This window comes from Antedon bifida, chromosome 7, assembly GCF_963402885.1.
Source record: "Antedon bifida chromosome 7, ecAntBifi1.1, whole genome shotgun sequence".
Lineage (NCBI taxonomy): Eukaryota > Metazoa > Echinodermata > Crinoidea > Comatulida > Antedonidae > Antedon > Antedon bifida.
In genome coordinates, this window is record NC_136232.1 from 12,113,413 (window position 1) to 12,136,298 (window position 22,886).

The window sequence follows — 22,886 nt, forward strand, 5'->3', positions numbered from 1 at the left end:
CAGTTCAATATAAATTGACCTTTTCTCCCACGTGGAAGCAAGCAACGCATGCCTCCTTTATAAATTAATAATTTAGACTAATTCCGGATCAATCGATTTGAAATGCAACTATGTAATGATATAATTTATTATTCCAGGTAATTGGCAACACCCACGATTATTCAGCAAAACATTATAAACATTTTTTTTATGAACATTATGTTAAAAATTGCGTTTTTTTTAAATTTGTTTTTTTTTATTGATTAACTGTAATGAGTTTATTCAAATGCAATTTAATTAATTGCTCTGATCTCATCAAATACATTGTGTAGGAAATTGCATAAATGATGCTGTTATTGCTTAAAATGTTATTTTTGCTTATGAATTGTTAATGTAGTTTAATTTTTGGCCCCAAAAATTGAAAAAAAATTTTAAAACACTTATTTTTATTTGTATACTTGTTGTAAATGCATATAAAATGTATACAGTATGATTACCACTATAATGAGATAACGATGCTACAATTTAAATAACGACTCCTTCTATACCGTGCTATACAGAAACCAATTAAGCATTTACTTAATGGTGAGTTATTCCATCCTGAATTATGAATATGTGTGCTTATTTAGAATTCATAGAAGTTCGAGCATTAACATATTTTAGATATTCCCACTATATTAGTACAATTTATATACTAATAGGGTCTATTGATTGATCCCATGGATGCAATAAACGCTTAATAATACTGTATAAAGAAAACGCGGATGATAATTAATTGATTTCGTAATGGAACAGTCTGCTCTATAGCAACGAACTTTGACACTATAAACACTTGGTAAAGGCGGGTTTAGTGGAGCGTAAAAGGAATGCTCGTAAGTTTTCGTTCTTACACAATTCTATTATTATATTAATTATAGGCCTATCTCATTTAGGTATTGGGTGCATATTCTTATTTATAATGTTAGTCTATGCAATATTACAGGTCATAGTCTTTCACATGTTCTTAAATGAGTAAGTTTTGACTTGTTGATTTGGTGGCTGAAGCTTAAGCATGTGCATGATGATGATGATTGCTCGACCGTCATTCGCCTAATACTGTAATATAAGGAGGATGATCCATTGAGTTTTTCAGGAGTTATACTACTATTACGTAATGTAACTTGTATGTAATGGGCATGATGTCAGATAGACCCTTATATTAAAAATACGTCCGTGTAAACATGACGGGCCGAAATAAATTGTCACATTCGCACATTTATTTTATTTAGGTTTATGATTAAGCAATGGAAAGCGAAAGAGAACTGAAGTTGGCAGACCTCCGTCAGAAAAGGCTGGATTTCTTTCAAAGGAATTGTTTCAATAAAGAGAAAGAATCAAACAATTATTCTAGTACATCCCGGCGGAAACCAGATGAACTTATAAAAGACTGTTTTGAGGAGTCACAGTGGGTACCAACAAGGAGGAATGATTTATCAAGAACATGTAAATCTGAAGTGGAAAATCTTTGGTTGAACAATGGAAATGAAAATTCTGCAAAACGAACTGTTGATAAGAAAGAAGATTTATCTCTTCACAATAAAACCAGAACAAGGAGGCCAAAGACAAGACAAGACAAAATGAAGCATCAAAGAAATACCCATCATAATAAAACAAATAAAGATGACATTGAAAAGATAAAACCTTCACCTAGGCTACAAGAAAATGTCTTTGATCTAGACTCTCTGCAGAAAGCTGCCAGAGATGGAGATGATGTTCTAAAAAAATATATAAAAGAACTTAGTACAAAAATGATAGATAGTCAAACAGGAGAAATGAGTAATAGACCTACTACAGATAACTTGGATCTTCATGTCCTACCAAGTGCACACAATGATGATTATACTAACTTATTTAAACTGGATGCAAAAGATCAAGATTCCAGTGGTAGTCCTCGAGAGGATGACAACAATTTATTTCAAAGTCCGAGAAAAAGATCAGATGGTCGGTTCGATCTGAATCGTTCAAATTCAACTGATTTAGAATCTCACAGAAGTTATACCAGTACTATCGCAGAATCATCAGATGATCACATGCAATATCCTAAACTAAGTTTAGAAGTTGAAAACCGAAAATCAAAATATGTTCCAAAGATATCCAGACCAGCAATAGAATCATCTCAACTCCAAAAGTGGGGTTTTTATAATGACCATGAAAGTGATTTATCAATGAAAGAGGAGGAAAAGTTGTACCATACTTTTGAATCCGATCAAAATGATTTTGATCTCCTAACACATCGTCCAAACAATCGTCCTTATTCACCTCTTGTCTACTCTGCATCATACAGTGAGAGTAAGGGTTCTGAATCGACAAGAAATTCACCAAGTTATGATGAATTTAAGCTAGTAACTCACAGACCAGCTACAAACTCTAGTAATAAACTGTTTGAGAGAGTTGATCATTGGTACGAAAGTAAATCTCACTCAACATTTCATGAAAGTAATAAACCCAGTTTATCTAGTGATAGCAATGATAGCATTGACAAGTTTTTAAAGACCGGTACTGAGAACCGAAGGTCGACGTCACCAGAACAACATATGATTGGCATTTGGAAGTATCATCAAATAGAAAAGCAGCGAAGAAAATCACATAAGACCAGTGATGATATTGATTGTCCAACTATCTTCCATGAGGAACTGGTTGCCACTGAAAACAGAAATAGTAGATGGCAACATAATCAACAGGAAAGTGCTTTCAAAATCAGTAATTGGAGTTCTGATGATGAAGATAAGAAATCTTCAATGAGTCGAGAAGAAGTTATGCCATTAAAAAGGGATGATGAATTGTGTTTTGAGAGTGCTCCATGGAGGTATTCTGCAAGCCCGGCTTCTCCAAGAGAATATTTGACACCAAAGCCTGAAATAGAATTAAACGATGATATGAATGATAATGTAGAAGATGACAACATTCAGGATTGTATTAATCAAACTCAAAATGTAAGCAATTTACAAATAAGAAACACAAATGATGTGGATACTGAAAAACCAATTTTTGATTTTTATGATAAACAATTTAATTCTCTTCCTTTGAGTAGAAGCCCAGAACCTTCAGTAAGCCATTATCATCAAGTTCCTAAAGTTAAAAACAATTTTGAAAATGATATACCATCAAATGATTATGTCTGTGTACCCTCCTCTGCTGAAATTGAAGACAGAAAACCGCCAACATTAGATCTTGCCTTTATTACTGATGACAACAACCAGCATGAACCAGGTGGTGAAATACCATTCCCCAACAAAATAATTGACAGTGACCCTGATGTTAGGCTTCAAGTGCCTGCAGAGAAAAAGAAACAATCAACTTCTCCATTGAATTCTAGGAAAAAGACTGCCAACAGACTACTTGGTAGAGGACAATCACAAAAACAAAGATGGTCAACATCCTCGAGCTTGCCTAGTTCAGTGTTGGCTACAAGAGTGTCTTCTTTATTAAGCAGTTCTTTAAAAGATAGAAAAACAACTGGAAGTGGGAAAGAAGTATCAAGAAATAAACACAGAGAAGGAAATTCTGCTGAGAAATTGAAGACGTCACATCAGAAGAAAGTTATAAATGGAAACTTCTTTACTGTAACACCAGCTAACATGTCTACAGGTAAGGAAGTCCATTGATATTTAAATAGACCAAATTTAACTAATATCTATTTCTCAATAATTCAGGTTTTAAGAGAGTTTTCAGTACTTATTTTGTATAATTACTTTTCTTGTTTTCTACAGATTTTAATTTAATTTCACAAAAAGAATGTATTCCTCCTCTTACTTTGCAACTTTTATCTGATGTAAGTATAATGTATTTATCTTCCTAAAATCAAAAAGTATTTAGATAAACGTGTAAGTTTTCGTATTTCAAAAGTGAACCTTGAAACTTCTTTTACAGAGTCCAAGAGGAGGTGAAGGGTTGTCAATATGGCAGCTGCTACCAGATGAGCTTTTATACCACATTTGTACGTACCTCTCGCCATCAAGTCTGGCTGTTGTTGCTCAAGTTTGCCAAACATTTCATCGCATTGCTAATGATGAACTTCTTTGTAAGTGTATTAACCTTTCTTGTGTATCATTTGTCATGCCACTTTTTAGATTAGACTTTAAGATAAGCAAAACTGTGAACATTATGAATTTTACATTGACAGGGAAAACAATAACATTAAAGAAGAAAGAATTAACAGATGATTGGTTGATTCAAATTGGTGAAAAGCGCCCAACAGACATTTCTTTACTCCAGTGTAATGGTAGCAAAGTCACTGAAGATGGTTTGAGAACGATGTTTAGGACCTGTTCAAAGTCTCTAAAGGTAATAAACCAGCGGATTAGGATTTTTAGTTATTGTAGTTATATACCAGTCTTTCAATTTCTTATATTTTTCATAGTCATAATTAATATTTTCTACATAAATCCCATTTACTGTTATGAAACAGTATGGTGTGCATCGGTTAAATTGGAATTTGTTGAAAATGACTATATAGACAGCTGTAGTTATTAAAAGAAGAATATGTTTATTTGAGTTAGACTTCATTAATGGATGAAAATATGTCTTTTATAGATCTCTTCTCATTATAAAAACATTGTTTAAAAGGTCACATTAATATGTTTTCAACAAAGGATAATTGCTATAGTGATGGTTGTTGTAACATCTGGAAAATATTTCAAAATTTATCAATAAATCATTTCTTTCTTTTTCCTTCACATTAAAGGATTAAGAGATACAATGTAGAAAAAAAGAAACAACTTTAGTGATTATAAATGTAGGATGCTCTATAAACTACTACTACATAATCAGAAAAGTACAGTAACTGTATGATTGTAGGTAGAATAAGTGTTTTTTTAGTTTTCTTGAATGGTATACAGGCACATGTTTCAATCAAATACCGTAATCAAGATTATACTGTTCTAAAATTATTATTATCTGCAGTTTCTCTAGACCCCAGTCGTAAAAGCTGTGTTTATAACAGTTTTATTGGCAAAATCAACTAAAAAAAAATTTGAAATTTTTATTATGATTTTCTTTTTCCAGAAACTGAACGTGAGTGGATCAACGGGGGGTGACCTAATTGGTGATTCTATTCTTCTGCATGCATCTCGTTGTGTAAAGCTAACAAGTCTAGATGTTAGCTGGTGCAGCGTGACAAATAATGGACTTGTATCTATTGGTGAATCTATCGAAAAGTATGTTCCCACTTTTTTTTATTTTTTATTTTTATGTTTTTATTAGAAAGGTTAAAGCTAATTGGCTTTGTTAGTTTAAGTGAGCTATATGATCTGATGACAGAATAATGATGTCACAGAGTGTCTAACATTCACAAGAGCATTTCTGTCTATGATGATAGGAAATATGAATTATTGACTAAATAATAATTATGATAATTATTATCATATTATGATAATAATATTGAGAAATACTCTGTAATTGGTAAGGTATTTCTGATGGATGTGTATGAAAAACAAAATTAATGAAAATACAAATATTTTGAAATAATCTTATATTGTAAGTTGAAAGGGTTGGTGGTTCTTAAAATAGCCCCGTATGTCTATTTTCCACTTTCGGTACAACAACACATTTTCAGTGTTGAGATTGTGTGAGATAAGGTTTTCCTATCAACATAAGTAGCTTTAAATTAAAGTATTTTTCATTGAGAAGATTGTGTTTTTGTTTTAAACAACGGAAGTAATTAACTTTACAATTTTTGTCTCATGGGGTTACAGGTGGTTGTTCAATTCACAAATTTTGTTGTATTTACAGGATTTGTTGATGCAATACTAGATTTATGAGATATTAATCTAAAGCAGTGATATTCAACTTGGATTAATTCATAATAATGTAAATAGTGATATTTTGTTTCCATTAATTTGATATGATTATTTTTCCTGCAAATTTATAGGTTGCAAGTTCTGTGCCTGAATGGTTGCCAGGCAATAACAGATGATTCTATCAATATGGTCTTACAGAAACATTGCAAAAGGTATGCTTTCATTTAAAAATAACTACATGTATCTGAACAACAAATCATGGTTTAAATGAGTCCAATTTAGTTCCAAATTGTTTCTAATAAAAGAGGCCAACATTAATGACATTGACATCTCATTATGTGAAATGTATGTTCTTTTATAGTATTAATGTTCTGGAGCTATTTGGTTGTTTTAACATTTCACCTGCTGTCATTTCACAAGTTGGTAAACTGTGTAAACACCTTCATACATTGAATGTTGGCCAGTGTTACAAGGTTTGTATACTATTTCTTAAGCTCTGTCTACACTATCAAACTTTATGTGACAAACAAAATGTGATGTGCCTATATATGGACATGATGATGTCATATCACTACGATATTTGGGCACATCACATTATTTTTAAAACTAGTTTGATAGTGTAGACAGAGCTCTATGATGAGAAGATCCTTCTTGTTGATTTACATTTAGCAGTAAACGTACACGATGTAATGAAATGCAGCATAGCCTATCAAACTAATTCAGTACTTCTAGTTTGATCCAATTCTGGAATGTGAACACAACTCAATTAATGTTGCAAATTAAGTCTATTCTAAATTCCGATAATGTTTGAAATATGTGATGATAAAATTAACAAAATAAATAATGACAATTTATTATATAATAACACGATACAAATGTTATATTATACCTTTGGGTGCCATTACGCAAATTGGAAATTAAACGGCCAGGAAATGTAGCTTTTATATAAAGCTGTTTCCGTATGGAACATGGTTTTCCATAATTAAACTTTTCATAATGCTGAGGATTTTATTGATGCATTACACAAGTATTTTTATCTTAATTTTGCACACTATATTTAATGAACAAATTACTTTTAAAATTAAACGATTTATATTATTACTGTAAACACTGAAAATTTACTGAACAAAGGTTTTCTATGAGAGAGATTACTGTAGCTCTGTGGTCCTCTCCCCAATATTGCCCTCCCCCAAAAAATGTTAAAATCGCTCACTGAAATCGCATCATGCCGTAGAAATATTATGCTATTAAATACTGTGGTGATTGTTTCAGATGACGGATGATGATATGGTGACCATGGTAACTCATCTGGAACATGTTCTGAATTTAGACATGAGAGGCTGTAAACAGGTAGGAAAGGTTGGAAGTTGGAATTAGTGCCATTAAGTGGGCTCTAAAAAATAGCGTATCTATTAATCTAATCGTGCACAAATCCAAAATCAATCCAGCCTACTAAAAGCAGAATTTGAAGAAAAAAAATTATTTTAGTCTAGTTTTTAGTTTTTTAAAAGTCTATTTGCTTCATAATTTCCATACAACCAAAGCCTACGCTTCTCAAGGGGCATGTTGCATAATGAATTGTATAATTCAGCTACGTCTGCATGATCCTTTTGGGTTGTACCATTCTCATGAGGCAACATTGATTAAATGTCATATGAAGTGCTTTAACACCTACTCACCTAATTCAGTTTGTCTAGGCATCAAGTAGAAATATGTAATTGCCTGGAAAATAAAATTTGTTTGTTTATAATTTATATTTAATAACTTTATTTCCAAAAATTGTCACACACTGTGAGTTACAAGATCTGATCAAGTCCTACGTCTACTCTTAAGTCTTAATACTACTTACAGCCAAACAAATAAAAAACAGAATGAATCAAAATAACAATTAAATGCCTCTTATTTCTGTTTGCTGGCAATCTCACGTAATAATAAAAATACAAATAAAATATTGTACCCCTTAGATTAGGTAAAACTGGTTGTCCAGCTTTCTTGTCTATGCAAAAAGAGGTCACACAGCAAAGCAGCTTTCTAAATCGGCTATGATATGTACAGATTTGCATTTTGTTTTGTATTATTTAATTAATTAAGCATTTATTTAAAACTGTTTAAATTCTCAGATGCATGACACAACAGTACGGAAGCTAGTGAGAAGTTGCAAGAAATTAAAAAGCATTTCTTTAGCAAATTGTGGTCACCTTACAGACGCATCGCTAATTGAAATATCAACGTACTTACCCACCATCAAGTAAGTACTTAAGCCTCAAATGTTTGCACCATCATGTTGTGTGTTGACTAAACTGTAAAACTATTGTTTTATTTAATATAAACAACTTCAACCAAATTAATTAAAATTCTTGTTTTTATAATAGTAATCAAGAATGTTCAAGTTAATGCAAGCAGTATATAAATAAAAGTTGATTATTATTTTATCAGAATGATTGATGTGTCTGGCTGTAAGAAGATAACAAACCAAGGTGTACACTCCTTAGCTAAAAGCTCCTATAATCTGTCATCTCTAGATCTAAGTTCAACTTCAGTCAATTATAAAAGGTTTGTTGAGAATTTCAACTAAACAATGATAAATAATTCATAATTATTAGATAATTTATCCCTTTATTATATACAACCTGCTGTATAAAACAAATTTTAAAAGTTGAACAAGGGGTTAAGAAATATCTACAAATTCATACATGGGTATAAAGCAAATACGTCCAGGACTTCATAAAGACAAGTTTTTGACTTAATTATCTTTGTGTCTGTCTATTAAGTAGAATTTTTAATTGGCCGGTCTTTATTGGATTAAATACCCTTCCAATAAATTGTATTGAGATAAGTAATATATCTGTTTGTGTTTTATTTTACAGTATCTCTTCTCTGTCAAGTTATTGTGGAAAAAGCCTGAGAAGTTTAAAACTCAACTTCTGCAAAGATGTCACAGAAAAAAGTGTCTTGAAATTATTACAGAATTGTCATCGGTAATTGTTTTTTCAAAACATATTTTCTTTTTTTCATGTGTACACTGGTTGCATGATTTTTATATGATTTTTATATATTTTTTTAAAGATTGGAGGTGTTGCAACTGTATGGTGTAAAGGGATTACGCAATTTATCTTCAATCAAGAGTCAATTTCCAGCTCTGAAGTTTGATTAAAACATATTGCTGCTTTTTTTTTACATGTGTGTGCAATTGCCAGTTGACAATTATTAATGTGTTTATATATTTTTGTACAATTATTTTCAAATGGGAATGGTAATAATATTATTTCTGGAAGTGGAAGATGTGATGTTGATGTAGAGTGAATAGTTTTGGTTGTAATAGTAATAGTTGTGATCGACCGGTATGAAGTAATGCCTCTCTTCTGCCATAGAAACAAAATAAAATATATAATAGGTTGTAAACGCCGGTCACGGAGGTAAAAGTGCTCAATGATGCTAGTTCTAAAATGTTATAACTAGCGTTTTATTTCTAATATAAATATTATTATGTAATGATTTATAGTAATTTTAGCAATATATTTCAAATGTTCATTAATATTTTTTTATTTTTTTAATACTGAATGATGTATGCAATGATAATATTGAATCTTGATACTACGTAAATTTACATTTAATCCATTTTATTTATGTTTATCAATGTATTAAATTAAATAACATACAGTACTATGTATATTATATAACATGACCTATTTTATGTGAACTAATACAACTGATTTCAAACTCATAATAGGACTATAGTCTATTTTATACGTTCCGTTTTATGCGTTCTCAAAAATACCTCAAAAAGTGTATGCTGTTGGGCAAATATGGTGGCCCATCCCCTAGAGGCGGAGTCATCGACGTCAATTCCTATACACAATCATAATCTAAACTAAAATATAGCTTTGCTATGTAAATGTTTACTGACATCACTAAGTTTGAAGCGCGTATAAATACGCGGATCCGTCGGTATCGTCTGCAACCTATCGTTTCGGACCTCTGTCAACACCTCTTTTTTGTTCGTCGATTTCAAGGTAGGTTTTGATTCATTTGGATATTATAGGCCTAGATTTTTGCAAATGTCTAATAATTGTTAAATAATTTTGTGAACAAAAACAGGAAACATTTGTGTTTTTCGATTCCTTTTTTGTTTTTAACGATTCTTATTAGTTTACATGTTTAGTATATTTGGTTATAAGTTGTTAAGAGGTTAAAATGTACTGTTATTTAGTAATTGAATTTACTTTTTAATGTATATGGAACTTACAAAGTCGCGCGGTTTTGTCAAGCTTAGCTGAATTATATTATATATAATTATTATAGGTACCTTTTATTATTAGTGGTACTCTGATACAACTCAAAAGTCACCAAAGTTGCGCTTTATTGCTGTTAGTCTTACCTAAAACAAAGTTAAACAAAAATAAATATTGATTTTTGTTTAGAAATGTTTGTTGTAGATATTGTAAAAATCTGTCAAATTGTAAGATCTGTATAATTTTTCCGTAAAAATAACCGGATTATTTCATACCGTAGATACTTTTCAGTTCAAATTGTTTTTTTCAAAGACGTTTACCAGGTACTTGTGACTTTGACGACTCTCTACTCTGCAAGTAATATCACAGACTCCTAATTATGAGGACACTGTCTTGACCCGCTTCATAGACACCCTTAAAGTTTAGGCGCCATTCTTGTATCAATGCCATTATGTCATAAAATTCATGTTTGTTAATAACTAGGTCTGAATGGAATTCCATATGTTTAATAAACACTACCTCTATATCCACAGATTGCAAGCCTCAGTTTAATATATTACCATCTGGATAGGTCATAATTCTGTTATTACATTAAATGCTATTCATTTATGAAACTAAAGAGAAGATGAACTGTAATTGGCATACATTATTACGTAATAGTAAATTTGTGAATAGAAAATAAAATTAACCAAAATTTGCAATACTTAGTCTCGGCTTTTTTATTTAGTAATAACTTGATATTTCTATATAATATTAACTTAAGAAACTTAGTTTAATCAATATTTGTTTGCATCATCATCTTGATTGAATTTTGTAGGCCTAGGATAGGATTTTTAATAACTGATAAGTTAGGGTGCTTTATCCCAGACCAAAGCAAAGTAGACCTATTAGTGTACAGTCCAAAATACTTGTAAAAAAAGTGATTATAGTGAATACCGTGATTTGGTTTTCTTTTTTCTAGATCCCACGGCACCATGAGGACTTCGGTGTGTCTATTGATATCTCTTCTTTCTCTTCTTATGATCTCCAAAGTCAGGTCGATGGAATGTGAGGCAGCATTTGGTCCATGTAAGTTCTTTTTTAATGTATAAATAAAACATAAAAATGGGTACTGAGGATAAGACCATCTATATAAAGCGAATATTGAATTCAAAATACTCGAATCGCTGATTATTTTTGGCCCAACCTTAATGAGAAAATGTTTTTAAACATTATTCCCAGACTCAACCTGCAATTTTTTGTCAACGTCTAGATTGACACAATGAAATTAATTTTGATCAAGGACTTGTTTTTGCTAAACAACAAAACAATTGTTGCGAAATTTTGTGAGTTTGAGTTTTTCTTCCAAAGATATGACACACCTCGCTAACATTATGTTGTCCCACCTTAAATGAGAAAATGTTTTAAAACATCAATGAATCCCAACTATCATCAACATCCATGTTCAAGACACAAAGACATTTTTTGATATATCAAGTGATTTTAAGTTTTCTTTTTCCTTTCAAAGACGCGTGTAAGGACGGTACAGAAGAGTATACCTTAGGAGACAAGTGGACCACAAAGGACTGCAAGGAATGCAACTGTCATGGAGCCTTCTCAATTTGTTGTACACTGTAAGTTGCCTTTCAATCCATCCATGTCTTTTATTTAAAGATATATTGTCCTCCTGAACATTTGTTTGTTGTTGAATATGCCATTTTAATGTCACATAATAGTTATTCACTTTGACCAAAAATTGGATCGAAAAACAAATTATTTACCTGAACACACTGTCAAATTTACTGGAAGTCAATTTGTTTTGGTTGAATCTAACCGTTTATTTTGTCTTTTTATAAGTGAAAACATTTTTTTTTCTATGGAAGTGATTAACCTTATTAAAACTGCGAAATGGCCTATCCAAAGTTTTTTTCATTAATCTTCATTGTTCATGTTATGTGGGGAGAATACATCTTTAACTAGATTTTGTATCGCCCTGACGAGTCGAGTCAGTTAGTAAAACTATTTTGGCCATGAAAAAACATGTTTTTAATGATTTTCTAATAACGTTTATGCGCAATTAAGGCTATAACATTTATTGTTGCTGCCTACAAACATTCGGGCGACGGACCGACTGGCTGTTATGTTAAATAGATTTTAATAGATCAACTTAGGCCTAAGTGTATTTCATTTATCCTGTATTATTTCATCAAACTGTTTGTTTTTATAGCGTACCAAAATACTTTGATTGGTTTGATCCACCAAAGGGTTGTCGGTTTATTTGGGATGAACCTAAATGTAAAAGCAGAGCAGTCGATGAGTTTGATGAAAAGAAACCATGTCCCGAAGACTACTAATACAAAACACTTCAAAAAACTATTCTCGTTGAAAAACGTCATCATCATGTTTATGCGCATGCACATAGATTCGTTACGTCATGCTTTATTGCTGTCATGTGGTGTGATTTTTGCTAAGTATTAATAGAAACGTCGTAATTACTGTCGTCATCGGTTGTTATAGATTACGTAGGTGTTAAGTAAAATGTTATTAAGTCATGCTTAAGCTAGTGTAGGCATCATTATGCGAACCAAAAAATCGTACAAGCGATTTAAATGGTATCGCAGTTTACAAATGTGTATATTTTTTTCTCAAAAAGTATTTTAAATAAACTAGGTTTGCCTAGAAGTCTTTCCTCTGTAAATGTCTTCTTTAAACTAATGAATTGAATAAAAAAGTGGTTGAAAAATACCCGGCTGTTATACTTAACGTTTTTTATGTTTTCTTCCATGTTTTTTTCAGATGTAATAATGATAATGTTTCAAAACATAGTTTGATGAGTGAATGTTTTTTATGTTATACTAACCGAGTATGACATAATTGTCTTATTTTGAAAAGATAGAAGTGAATTCGATAAAATCGTGTTTCAACCCATTTCCGAACCTAACTTCACTACAACATTAGTTATAAAGGATGTGTTTCATCGTGGTATTTAACTGTCAAGTAACATTTATAGAGTTTTGCTGTTTCAGTCTATTGTCGTCGGTATCGATTCATAACAATAGGCCAGCATTTAAACATTCTGATATTTCTTACGCATATATTTTACCCAGATGCGTATATAATGGAATGCAACCATTAACTTCAAATTATGAATATTTTGATGATGATAACAAAGACACCAGAGTAAGTATAAACCAATCATTTCTATATAAACAAACAAGTAATGATAATGATACCATTTATAACACCTGGATATCGGATAAAATATGTGTTAAACAGTTGTTTGTTTAATTTTTATATAATTCTAATTTCAATAGATTTTAATTGAGTGTGATGGTACCAATTGAGTGTGATGGTACAAAATTGAGTGTGATGGTACCAATTGAGTGTGATGGTACCAATTGAGTGTGATGGTACCAATTGAGTGTGATGGTACCAATTGAGTGTGATGGTACCAATTGAGTGTGATGGTACCAATTGAGTATGATGGTACCAATTGAGTGTGATGATACAAATTGAGTGTGATGGTACCAATTGAGTGTGATGGTACCAATTGAGTGTGATGGTACCAATTGAGAATGATTTGCATTATTTTGTAGATTCATTCATGTTTCCTTTAGGAACAAACAATTAGGCACTTTTGGAATTATAACAAGTTTAAGATGAAAATAACCAGAATGTAGGCCTATTTAAAAAATTTAAATATTATAATGACGTCACTGCGTATAGTTTGTGGAGACACAATGAATTAGTATTATCACCTGGGAAATTAACTAAGGAAAATTTGATCATCAATTATTTAGTTAATTATAAAGTATTGACTATACTCTTACAAATATTGCATGCAATGTTTCATAATATATAATTGAGAAATATTTCATTTGTTTCGGATTGTTGCTACGTTTGTAACAGGGAAGAGTGTCACTCTTTCCTTGTTTTTTAACCTTTTAATTTTTGGGAATTTTGTAATGGGCGCATCGAATTGACCAATAAAAAGTGATAAGTCGAATAATCCATCGCTTGTGATTGGTCAATTGCGTTGCGCTTACGTCCTTGCGTTGGAGAGCGTTTGATTTTGGAGATCAATGCAAAATATTACACTCGCGATAAATGTTGAGGCTGGTATTAGGCCTATTTTCAAGTCGGCTTATCCAAAATGAAAACTGTTTCATATGGCGTCGTATCCATAATCAAAATAACAGCCTCAACTACATAGTTGTGGCTGCAACTACCGCTAGTTTTTTTTTTATCGGAATTAACACAATGTTAGTGCCAAGTAATATACTTTGATGACAGACAGCCAAAATACAATGTAACTATTATTCTGAATTTAAACAAAGGCTAATTAATCTAAACGCCAATATATGTCATGGTTTTCTCATTCAAAAATGAAAAACAGAGGCGTAACGATTGTTTGAGTGTAACCACGTGTAATTATTATACAATCCCCATTAGATTGGTTCCTCAGGGAGGCTTCCCATACTGTATTACAGTCACCATGGAAGATACCCTTTTAACAGGATGTAGAACTTATATAAATAAGAGTGTGGCATCCATCAGTTGCATCAGTTATAGAATTTGGATCATTTGATACACAGCTTCTAGAAATTCTTGAGTTATCGTTTTGTTAGAGGTAAGTCAGGCCTGCTATCCGATTGACTTTTTTTTTATTAGGCAATCTTTCACTTTGAATTTACAATGTTAGAGTAGAGTTACAAAGTAGTTTTTTAGTCACTTAATTGAAGTTACAAATTGGACTAGTGTTATAATTTGGGATGAAATGGGTGTTAATATCGATTATCCTGTTTGTTTTCCCTTTTAAAATTATTATTTACAGAGAGGTTATTTTTGTAAGTGAATGTTTCTGTACGGCACCATGCGTTGCATGTATAAGGACATTATATCCTCAGTTACTCATTTTGTTCGCGCTTTTTCGGACTAACATTACTAACATAGTTTAAAAACCGTTCTATCAAATCTTAGCGCCATCACACACGTCCTCGTGTGTTATTGTTATTGTTATTATAGTGCGCCACCTTGCGCCCTATCGAGGGACATCTCTCTCTCAGTGTTGGTTTTGTTTATGATATGATATATTGCGTTGGTTGACTATATTCGTTTATACTTTAATAAAGTGTTCATATATCTACATAAAATTGATGTGTCTTATTGCCGTGGTGGCAGCGCATTACCCACGACCGCTAAATCGCTTCAACAAACAGAAGACAGAGACACTTCATACCTTTATAAATCACTGAACATTTTTCTCGCCCGCTAGGCTACCCGACTCGACGTCGAAGTCTAGCTCGCATTATATAGACGTAGTCAATCGAACGCCCTCTCAGCCGACAATCTTCACGCACGTGAGTATAGCCCAGCCTTGTTCACGTTACACAACATGGCTACTGCGAGAGCCCCAAAACAATGGCAGCTTACCAAAAATGAAACAGTTAACTCTTTTGAAAACTGGCGACAGAATTTAGTATATATTTTAACTCTTGATACCAATTTTTCACCATTCCTAGCTGACACATTTACTTGGAAAAAGAAAACTGCAGGAAATCCCACAAGGGGAATACCTGACGACGACGACACTGTCCCAGCCGCTTCTAGAAAAACCTCGCTACAAAAAAATGCTCAACTTGACCTTATGTTAGGCCAAATTGCAAACTTTTGCTCAGTCATATCCAGGAATTCTATTATAAAACAATCAACATCACTCTCTGACATTTGGCAGAAAATACGACAACATTTTGGTTTCCAGTCCTCTGGAGCGCACTTCTTGGACCTCTCAAACATCAAACTGCTCACCGATGAAAAACCTCAGGATCTCTATCAACGACTTGTAGCTTTTTTTGAGGACAATCTCTTAACAAAAGACGGGGGTATCACGCACCATGGTGAGGAGGTAACCACAGACGAAGACTTATCACCGTCACTGGAAAACACTATTATTGTCATGTGGCTCCAACTTATAAACCCGGGCTTGCCACAACTCGTCAAACAAAGGTATGGAGCAGAGCTACGTAATAAATCACTCGCCTCTCTGAAACCAGAAATTTCCCAAGCTCTTTCTTCACTTCTGGACGAACTTCGCAATATCGACGACTCCAAAGCATGTCGCACGGCTATTTTCAACAGACCGCACAGGCCACAGTATAACAACTTGTCTAAACAAAAGCCACCGAACAAAACTTTCTATAAATCTTGCATCTTGTGCCAATCTTCTGGACGACCACACACCTCACACTCACTAATTCAGTGCAGATTTCTTCCAGCAGCTGATAGAAATAGTCTCAGCAATTCACGCTTTGTACACGCTGAAGACGACTATACTACAACCCCTGACGAAGAACTCTGTATCGAAGACCTCACTCAGAGTTCACAACCTGATATACCCATCGGCCTAATCGACAAACCAGCTTCAGCCAGCCGAGTCAAGGTAATTCAATCACCATTCCTGAACACATACTATCAACATTTCCCTGTGAAGTTGACACTCGACACTGGTGCCACTACCAATCTCATTAAGGCATCGCTTGTCAGTTTTATTGATATGCCTATGACACAGGCAACTCAGATTGCTCACCAGGCTGATGGAGTAACACCTCTCGAAGTTGTAGGTGAGGTCAATTGTATGCTAACAAGAGGCGAATACACATTTCAACTTGACGCGTTAGTCGTAAAACAGCTAGACGTTGATGTACTCGCAGGCAATCCATTCTTAGTCAGCAATGATATTGCCACCCGCCCAGCTAAACGCCAAATCGTCATCAATGGCTCCACCATACTCAATTATGGCTCTCAACCCAATCCAACACCGTTGATCCAAAGAGTCCAGGCATGCCTACTTCGGTGCCCAACACAAACCACATTACTACCAGGTGATTACCTACAACTCACAACCCCTGATAACTGTGATCCAGACTCACTTCTCGCTCTTGAACCTAGACTTGACAGCAAAGTTAACCAACACTCTCAATCAGATAAAACCTGGCCAAATCCACAAGAAATACAATCAATCGGACACGCTATTCGAATCATCAATAACACCAACGACCCCATTGAATTATCTCGTCATGATCATCTATGCCAAGTCCGTCACATTTCTATGGTTACTCAAGCCGACACTCACGTACCTCATATCCCTTGTTCTTCCGAACCTGCTTGTCGACCTTTTTCATCCGATATACTCATTGATCCAGACAAGCAACTGCCACCAGAAACACGTAAACAGCTTGCGTCATTACACGCCCAGTATGACCATGTTTTTAACCCGAAGGTCTCAAAGTACAATGGGTTCAGTGGCAAAATTGAAGCAATGGTCAACATGGGTCCCGTGCAACCACCTCAACGGAAAGGGAGATTGCCTCATTATAACCGCGACACATTATTAGAACTGCAAGCCAAATTTGACGACTTAGAAACGGAAGGTGTTTTCGCCAAACCAGAACAAGTCAACACCACCGTTGAATATCTCAATCTATCCTTTCTCATCAAAAAACCAAACGGCGGCAGTCGTCTTGTAACCTCATTTGGGGAGGTTGCTCAATATAGTAAACCACAACCGTCATTAATGCCAAACATCGACAACGTTCTGCGCGACATTGCCCGATGGAACTTTATTATTACCACTGACCTCAATCAAGCATATTATCAAATTCCTTTGGCTTCACACTCCATGAAATATTGTGGAGTAACTACACCATTCAAAGGTATTAGAGTCTACACACGCTCAGCAATGGGCATGCCTGGTTCGGAGACATGCCTCGAAGAACTTATGTGCCGAGTACTGGGTGATTTAATTCAAGAAGGATGTGTCTCAAAAATCGCAGATGATTTATACATTGGAGGCAATACACCCCAAGATATTCTCCGCAATTGGCAACGGACACTCTCTGCCTTATCGAAAAATAACCTACGCCTTTCGGCACGAAAGACACACGTCTGCCCCAAAACTACTACCATATTAGGGTGGATATGGTCAAATGGGACATTACGAGCCAGTCCACATAGGATTACAGCACTTACGTCAGTTAAACCTCCAGCAACCATTAAAGGATTACGATCATTCGTCGGCGCATATAAGGTTCTCAGCCGAGTCCTCAAAGGATATGCTGCTCTCATGGATCCACTTGACAAAGTCACTGCTGGTCAACAATCTCGCACCAAAATTAACTGGACTGAAAATCTGTTACACGCATTCAACACAGCTCAAAGTGCCCTTAGAGACAATAAAACCATAACCATCCCTAAAGCCCAGGACCAATTATGGATTGTCACAGATGGCTCAGTGAGAGAGAGGGGTATTGCCGCTACGCTCTATATCCGCAGAAATGGCAAAGTACTTCTTTCCGGGTTTTTCAATGCAAAACTTCGAAAACACCAGGTCACATGGTTACCATGTGAGATAGAAGCATTATGTATTGGCTCAGCTGTTCAACATTTTGCACCTTATATCATACAGTCTTTGCACACCACTCAAGTACTCACCGATAGCCGTCCTTGCGTCCAGGCCTATAACAAACTTCGTCGTGGTGAATTCTCTGCAAGCTCAAGAGTCACTACCTTCTTATCATTAATTAGTCGCTACATGGTAGATGTTCAACACATATCCGGAATTGCTAACGTTCCAACAGACTTTGCCAGCCGCAACCCACCTGAATGTTCAGACCACTCATGCCAAATCTGCAAATTTATCGCAGAGATTGAGGACTCCGTGGTACGGGCATTTACAGTCTCCGACGTGATAGAAGGAACTTCAAAAATGCCATTTACTAACCGTGCAGCCTGGCTAGCCACACAATTAGAATGTCCTGATCTTAGACGCACTCATTCATACTTGACACAAGGAACCCGTCCGTCTAAGAAAATGGTTAAGATTCCTGAGGTTAAGCGGTACCTAAGATTCACCACGGTTGCTAGCGACGGCCTTCTTGTCGTACTCGATAAACAGCCATTCCAACCTACTAGAGACCGTATTGTAGTTCCCCGTAATGTTATCGATGGCCTTCTTACCGCCGTTCATCTTCGTTTTCATCATCCATCCAAACATCAAATGAAACGTCTTGTTGGCAGATACTTTTTTTCATTGGACTTAGACAATGCCATTGATATCACTTGCTCATCGTGTCATCACTGTTCTTCATTGAAAAGCATTCCACATAGGCTTAAACCTCAGTCAACATCACCTCCGTCACATCGTATTGCTCAATCATTTGCAGCAGACGTTATGCGCCGATATCGCCAATTTGTGTTCGTTATCCGTGAAACTGTATCATCATATACGCTTTCTTCTCTCTTGACTTCGGAAACTCGCGATCAACTACGTACTGCCATCATTACTCTTTGCGCTGAACTAAGACCACTTGGAGACGATAATCTCACTATTCGTGTCGACAACGCACCAGGTTTCCTCGGTTTGGACCAAGATCCCACCTTAAGAGAAATGGGTATTAAGATTGAATTTGGTAGGGTTAAAAACATTAACAAGAATCCAGTCGCAGAAAACGCAATCAAAGAACTCGGTCTTGAATGTCTTAATGTTAATCCCGATGGAGACTCTTTAACACCAGTCACTCTCGCGATCGCAACTGCTAATTTGAATTCCAGAATTAGACAGGGTGGCCTATCTGCACGAGAAATCTGGACTCAGAGGGACCAAATTACTGGACAACAATTGCCTATCGAAGATCGACAGCTCATACAAGAAAGACATTTTCTCTCTGTTCAAAATCATGCTGCTAGCTCCAAGTCCAAAGCCCATGGTTCATCCACTCCTGCTTCTACAAATGGGTCTATCAATCTTGGTGATTTGGTATTCTTGTATGGAGACCGGGACAAAACCAAGCCTCGTGATAAGTATATGGTGGTAGAAATCTGTGACGACCGCTGTCAACTTCGTAAATTTACTAAGTCACAGTTCCGTTCCAAGTCATACGATGTCCGAATCTCAGATTGCTATCGTGTACAACCAACATCGTTGTTGCATTCACCAAAGGATCGCATTCGAGGTTTACCTAACGATCCTGATTCTGATTCGGACTCGCACATTGACAACACCACTCCACCAGTTGCTATAACTACACCGCCCGTTGAATTATCTTCTGAAACATACACTCTTAATGGCAATCCTCAACGTCGTTCTACTAGAACCAAACAGCCGCCTAGATGGCAAAACACTGGAGAATGGGTATTACACCCTTAGACTTTGCATTTGTTTTTACTTTTGAACTTTTATTTGTTTTTACCTTTTTTGTTTTCGAAAGAAAGGTGGAAGGAAGAGGCGTTGCGCCATCACACACGTCCTCGTGTGTTATTGTTATTGTTATTATAGTGCGCCACCTTGCGCCCTATCGAGGGACATCTCTCTCTCAGTGTTGGTTTTGTTTATGATATGATATATTGCGTTGGTTGACTATATTCGTTTATACTTTAATAAAGTGTTCATATATCTACATAAAATTGATGTGTCTTATTGCCGTAGAGGATATTTTTTCCCTATTTTTTAGGCCCAACCTTTGATACATACCGTTCTTAAAATTATATAGAATAAATACACGTCATACTCATTTTCAAATATATATTTTTTCGCAAAATTACAGATATTTAGTTAAAATGCAGATGATTATTCAAGTAAGTTTGTTAACGTTGACAGTGTTGCACGTGGCATACGCTAACAAATATGGCTGTCCGATGTATAAAGCTACAGAGTTGATGGCTGGCCCACGTAAGTAAACATTGTCAGATACTGCAGCAATTTACTTAAATTCATCATTATTTATTAAGATCGTTAATTTGGTTTTTCGTTTTTTGTATATTGAAAATAATGTTTGAAGAGGTTATCTCATTTGCTTAACTGATTTTATATGCTTTTTTTTATTTTGGAAGCTAATGTCTACGTTGCTTTTTGTAAACCGATAAATAATAAATATTTACTCTGAAAAATTAAATTTTTGAAGACGTTTAACTCATTTGTATATGTTTGTTTGCTGATTTTATTTTTTTAAATTTATTTTTTATTTTGGATACCAATTCTACAACTTTATGATGCTTTTTTAACCCGATAAATAATAAATAACGAAGAATAGACCAACGTAAAATTAAACGGTACTATCTCCACGAATATAATAAACAAAATTATATTACTTTGTGAACGTTTCTTACATTATGATACAGCAATTAATAATGTATTCATCGTGTTCGTTCTGTTCCATCAACCCTGACTCGACGCATTTATTTTTGGATTTCATTCACGTGTACTTAATATCAGCATACTATCATCAATATACTGTCATGTCATGTTTATTGGAATTGTAAACTAATTAGTATATTCCAAACAGTAATTACTGATGCTTGTGTTTATTTACGCGCGCGTCTTCTTATCGATGTATCGGAGTGGTCTTACTTATTACAAATCTATCATAAACTTATTATTATTTTTGATTAATTTTCGATTGAGAGCTTGTGGTTTGCATGAAGGGAGCCAAGAAGCCATCGAAATGAAGACTTTTACACTTTTTAAAAGTTATTTTTACTTACGAAAATATTAATTGAATGCCGAAATATTGAAATGTTTATTAATCTTTATTTTATTTATTGCGAATTCAGTTTAATTCGAAGGTTGGTATTGTTAAAACCAATGTTTCAAATTTAGACAGTTTACACACAGATCCACTGAATTGACAGCGCTCGCTGTACAATTTTGTTAATAATAAAATACATCCATTACAATTTACTTCTGGTATGAAAATGATAAATTATAATTTCAGAGAAATGTAAGGATGTGGACGGCAACGAACACAGAATTGGCGATACCTGGCGAACAAAGGATTGCAAGAACTGTGAATGTTATGACTATTACCATGCGTGCTGTGACCTGTAAGTTGATTACATGTTAGGCCCATACACCACACTACTATAGCGGCATTCTATGCTTTATCATACAAAATGTATAATCTAGATTGCCTTGCTTAAGCTCACGGTCTACACTATCAAAAACTGTGACAAAAAGAGTGATGTACCCAAATATGGTAGTGATATGCTTAAATATGGTAGTGATATGACATCATCCTGTCCATATATGTGCACATCACATTTGTTTTGTTACAGATTGATAGTGTAGACAGAGCTTTAGACTGTAATAGTATAAAAACGTTGGTTAGTGTGTCTAAAGAGTTCTTAAAATGTTGTCATACAGTTGAAGCGGGGCTCATATTTTACATAGAAACAATCAGTAGACTTAATGTGTTATTTTATTTTACAGCAAACCCCAATACGTTGATTGGAAATACGCTCCTGACGGTTGTACATCAATATGGAACACTCTCACTTGCCAAGAAGAATTTGTTTTGGAATATGACGAAAATATTCCATGTCCATACACTGACGGCATATGAATACTATACGGTGGTATCATCAACTACTACTTGAAGAATCTTTTCAATTTTGCTGCATTGAAGATTTATCATACTGTCCACATAAAACATAAAAAACAATCTAATATGGACTATGCGATTGACACTGAAAATAATTTTACAATGAACAAATGGACCACTGACTAGGTCTCCTTTATAGTGACAATAGTTGTTCATTAGAAAATGTCACATTTGTTGAAATAAAGAAAGAAACCAGAGAAATCAAGTAATTCTTGTCTTAAGTAAATCTTGTCTTGTGAAATTAAAATAGCGTGATACAGTACTGTATAATTATATTAAGTTTTGATGAAAGTTTTTTGAACAACCAACATAGAGGGCGGGTGTCGTAAACACATCATCCACACCCAGCCAGTGGCCCTCTAGAGTCTAGCTAGTACAAACTTGTTACACTCGATCCTTGGGGCGCGCCATGCCTACTTTCTCTTTACTTTTAATTTTCTATACTAGTGATGGAAGACCCTAGGCAAGAGGCTGTACCTCTACAA

The 22,886-nt window shown here is 34.5% G+C and overlaps 3 protein-coding genes across 3 annotated transcripts; all 3 read left to right on the forward strand.

Annotated features, from left to right (window-relative positions):
• The first annotated feature begins 829 nt into the window (after nt 1-829).
• LOC144849071 (uncharacterized) lies at nt 830-9,483 on the forward strand. Its single transcript, XM_078706051.1, has 13 exons — nt 830-851; nt 1,248-3,606; nt 3,729-3,790; nt 3,889-4,039; nt 4,142-4,302; nt 5,023-5,174; nt 5,888-5,968; nt 6,118-6,229; nt 7,029-7,106; nt 7,877-8,004; nt 8,193-8,309; nt 8,624-8,734; nt 8,823-9,483. The coding sequence occupies exons 2-13, from the start codon at nt 1,263-1,265 to the stop codon at nt 8,908-8,910; spliced, it is 3,585 nt and encodes a 1,194-aa protein (XP_078562177.1). The 5' UTR covers nt 830-851; nt 1,248-1,262; the 3' UTR covers nt 8,911-9,483.
• Nucleotides 9,484-9,629: 146 nt separating this feature from the next.
• On the forward strand, nt 9,630-12,730 carry LOC144849107 (uncharacterized). The gene is made up of 4 exons (XM_078706105.1): nt 9,630-9,769; nt 10,950-11,056; nt 11,496-11,601; nt 12,195-12,730. The coding sequence occupies exons 2-4, from the start codon at nt 10,963-10,965 to the stop codon at nt 12,319-12,321; spliced, it is 327 nt and encodes a 108-aa protein (XP_078562231.1). The 5' UTR covers nt 9,630-9,769; nt 10,950-10,962; the 3' UTR covers nt 12,322-12,730.
• Nucleotides 12,731-14,456: 1,726 nt separating this feature from the next.
• On the forward strand, nt 14,457-22,606 carry LOC144849106 (beta-microseminoprotein A1-like). Its single transcript, XM_078706104.1, has 4 exons — nt 14,457-14,597; nt 20,569-20,693; nt 21,736-21,844; nt 22,230-22,606. Exons 2-4 carry the CDS (start codon nt 20,582-20,584, stop codon nt 22,360-22,362), a joined length of 354 nt encoding a protein of 117 aa, XP_078562230.1. The 5' UTR covers nt 14,457-14,597; nt 20,569-20,581; the 3' UTR covers nt 22,363-22,606.
• The last annotated feature ends 280 nt before the right edge of the window (nt 22,607-22,886 follow it).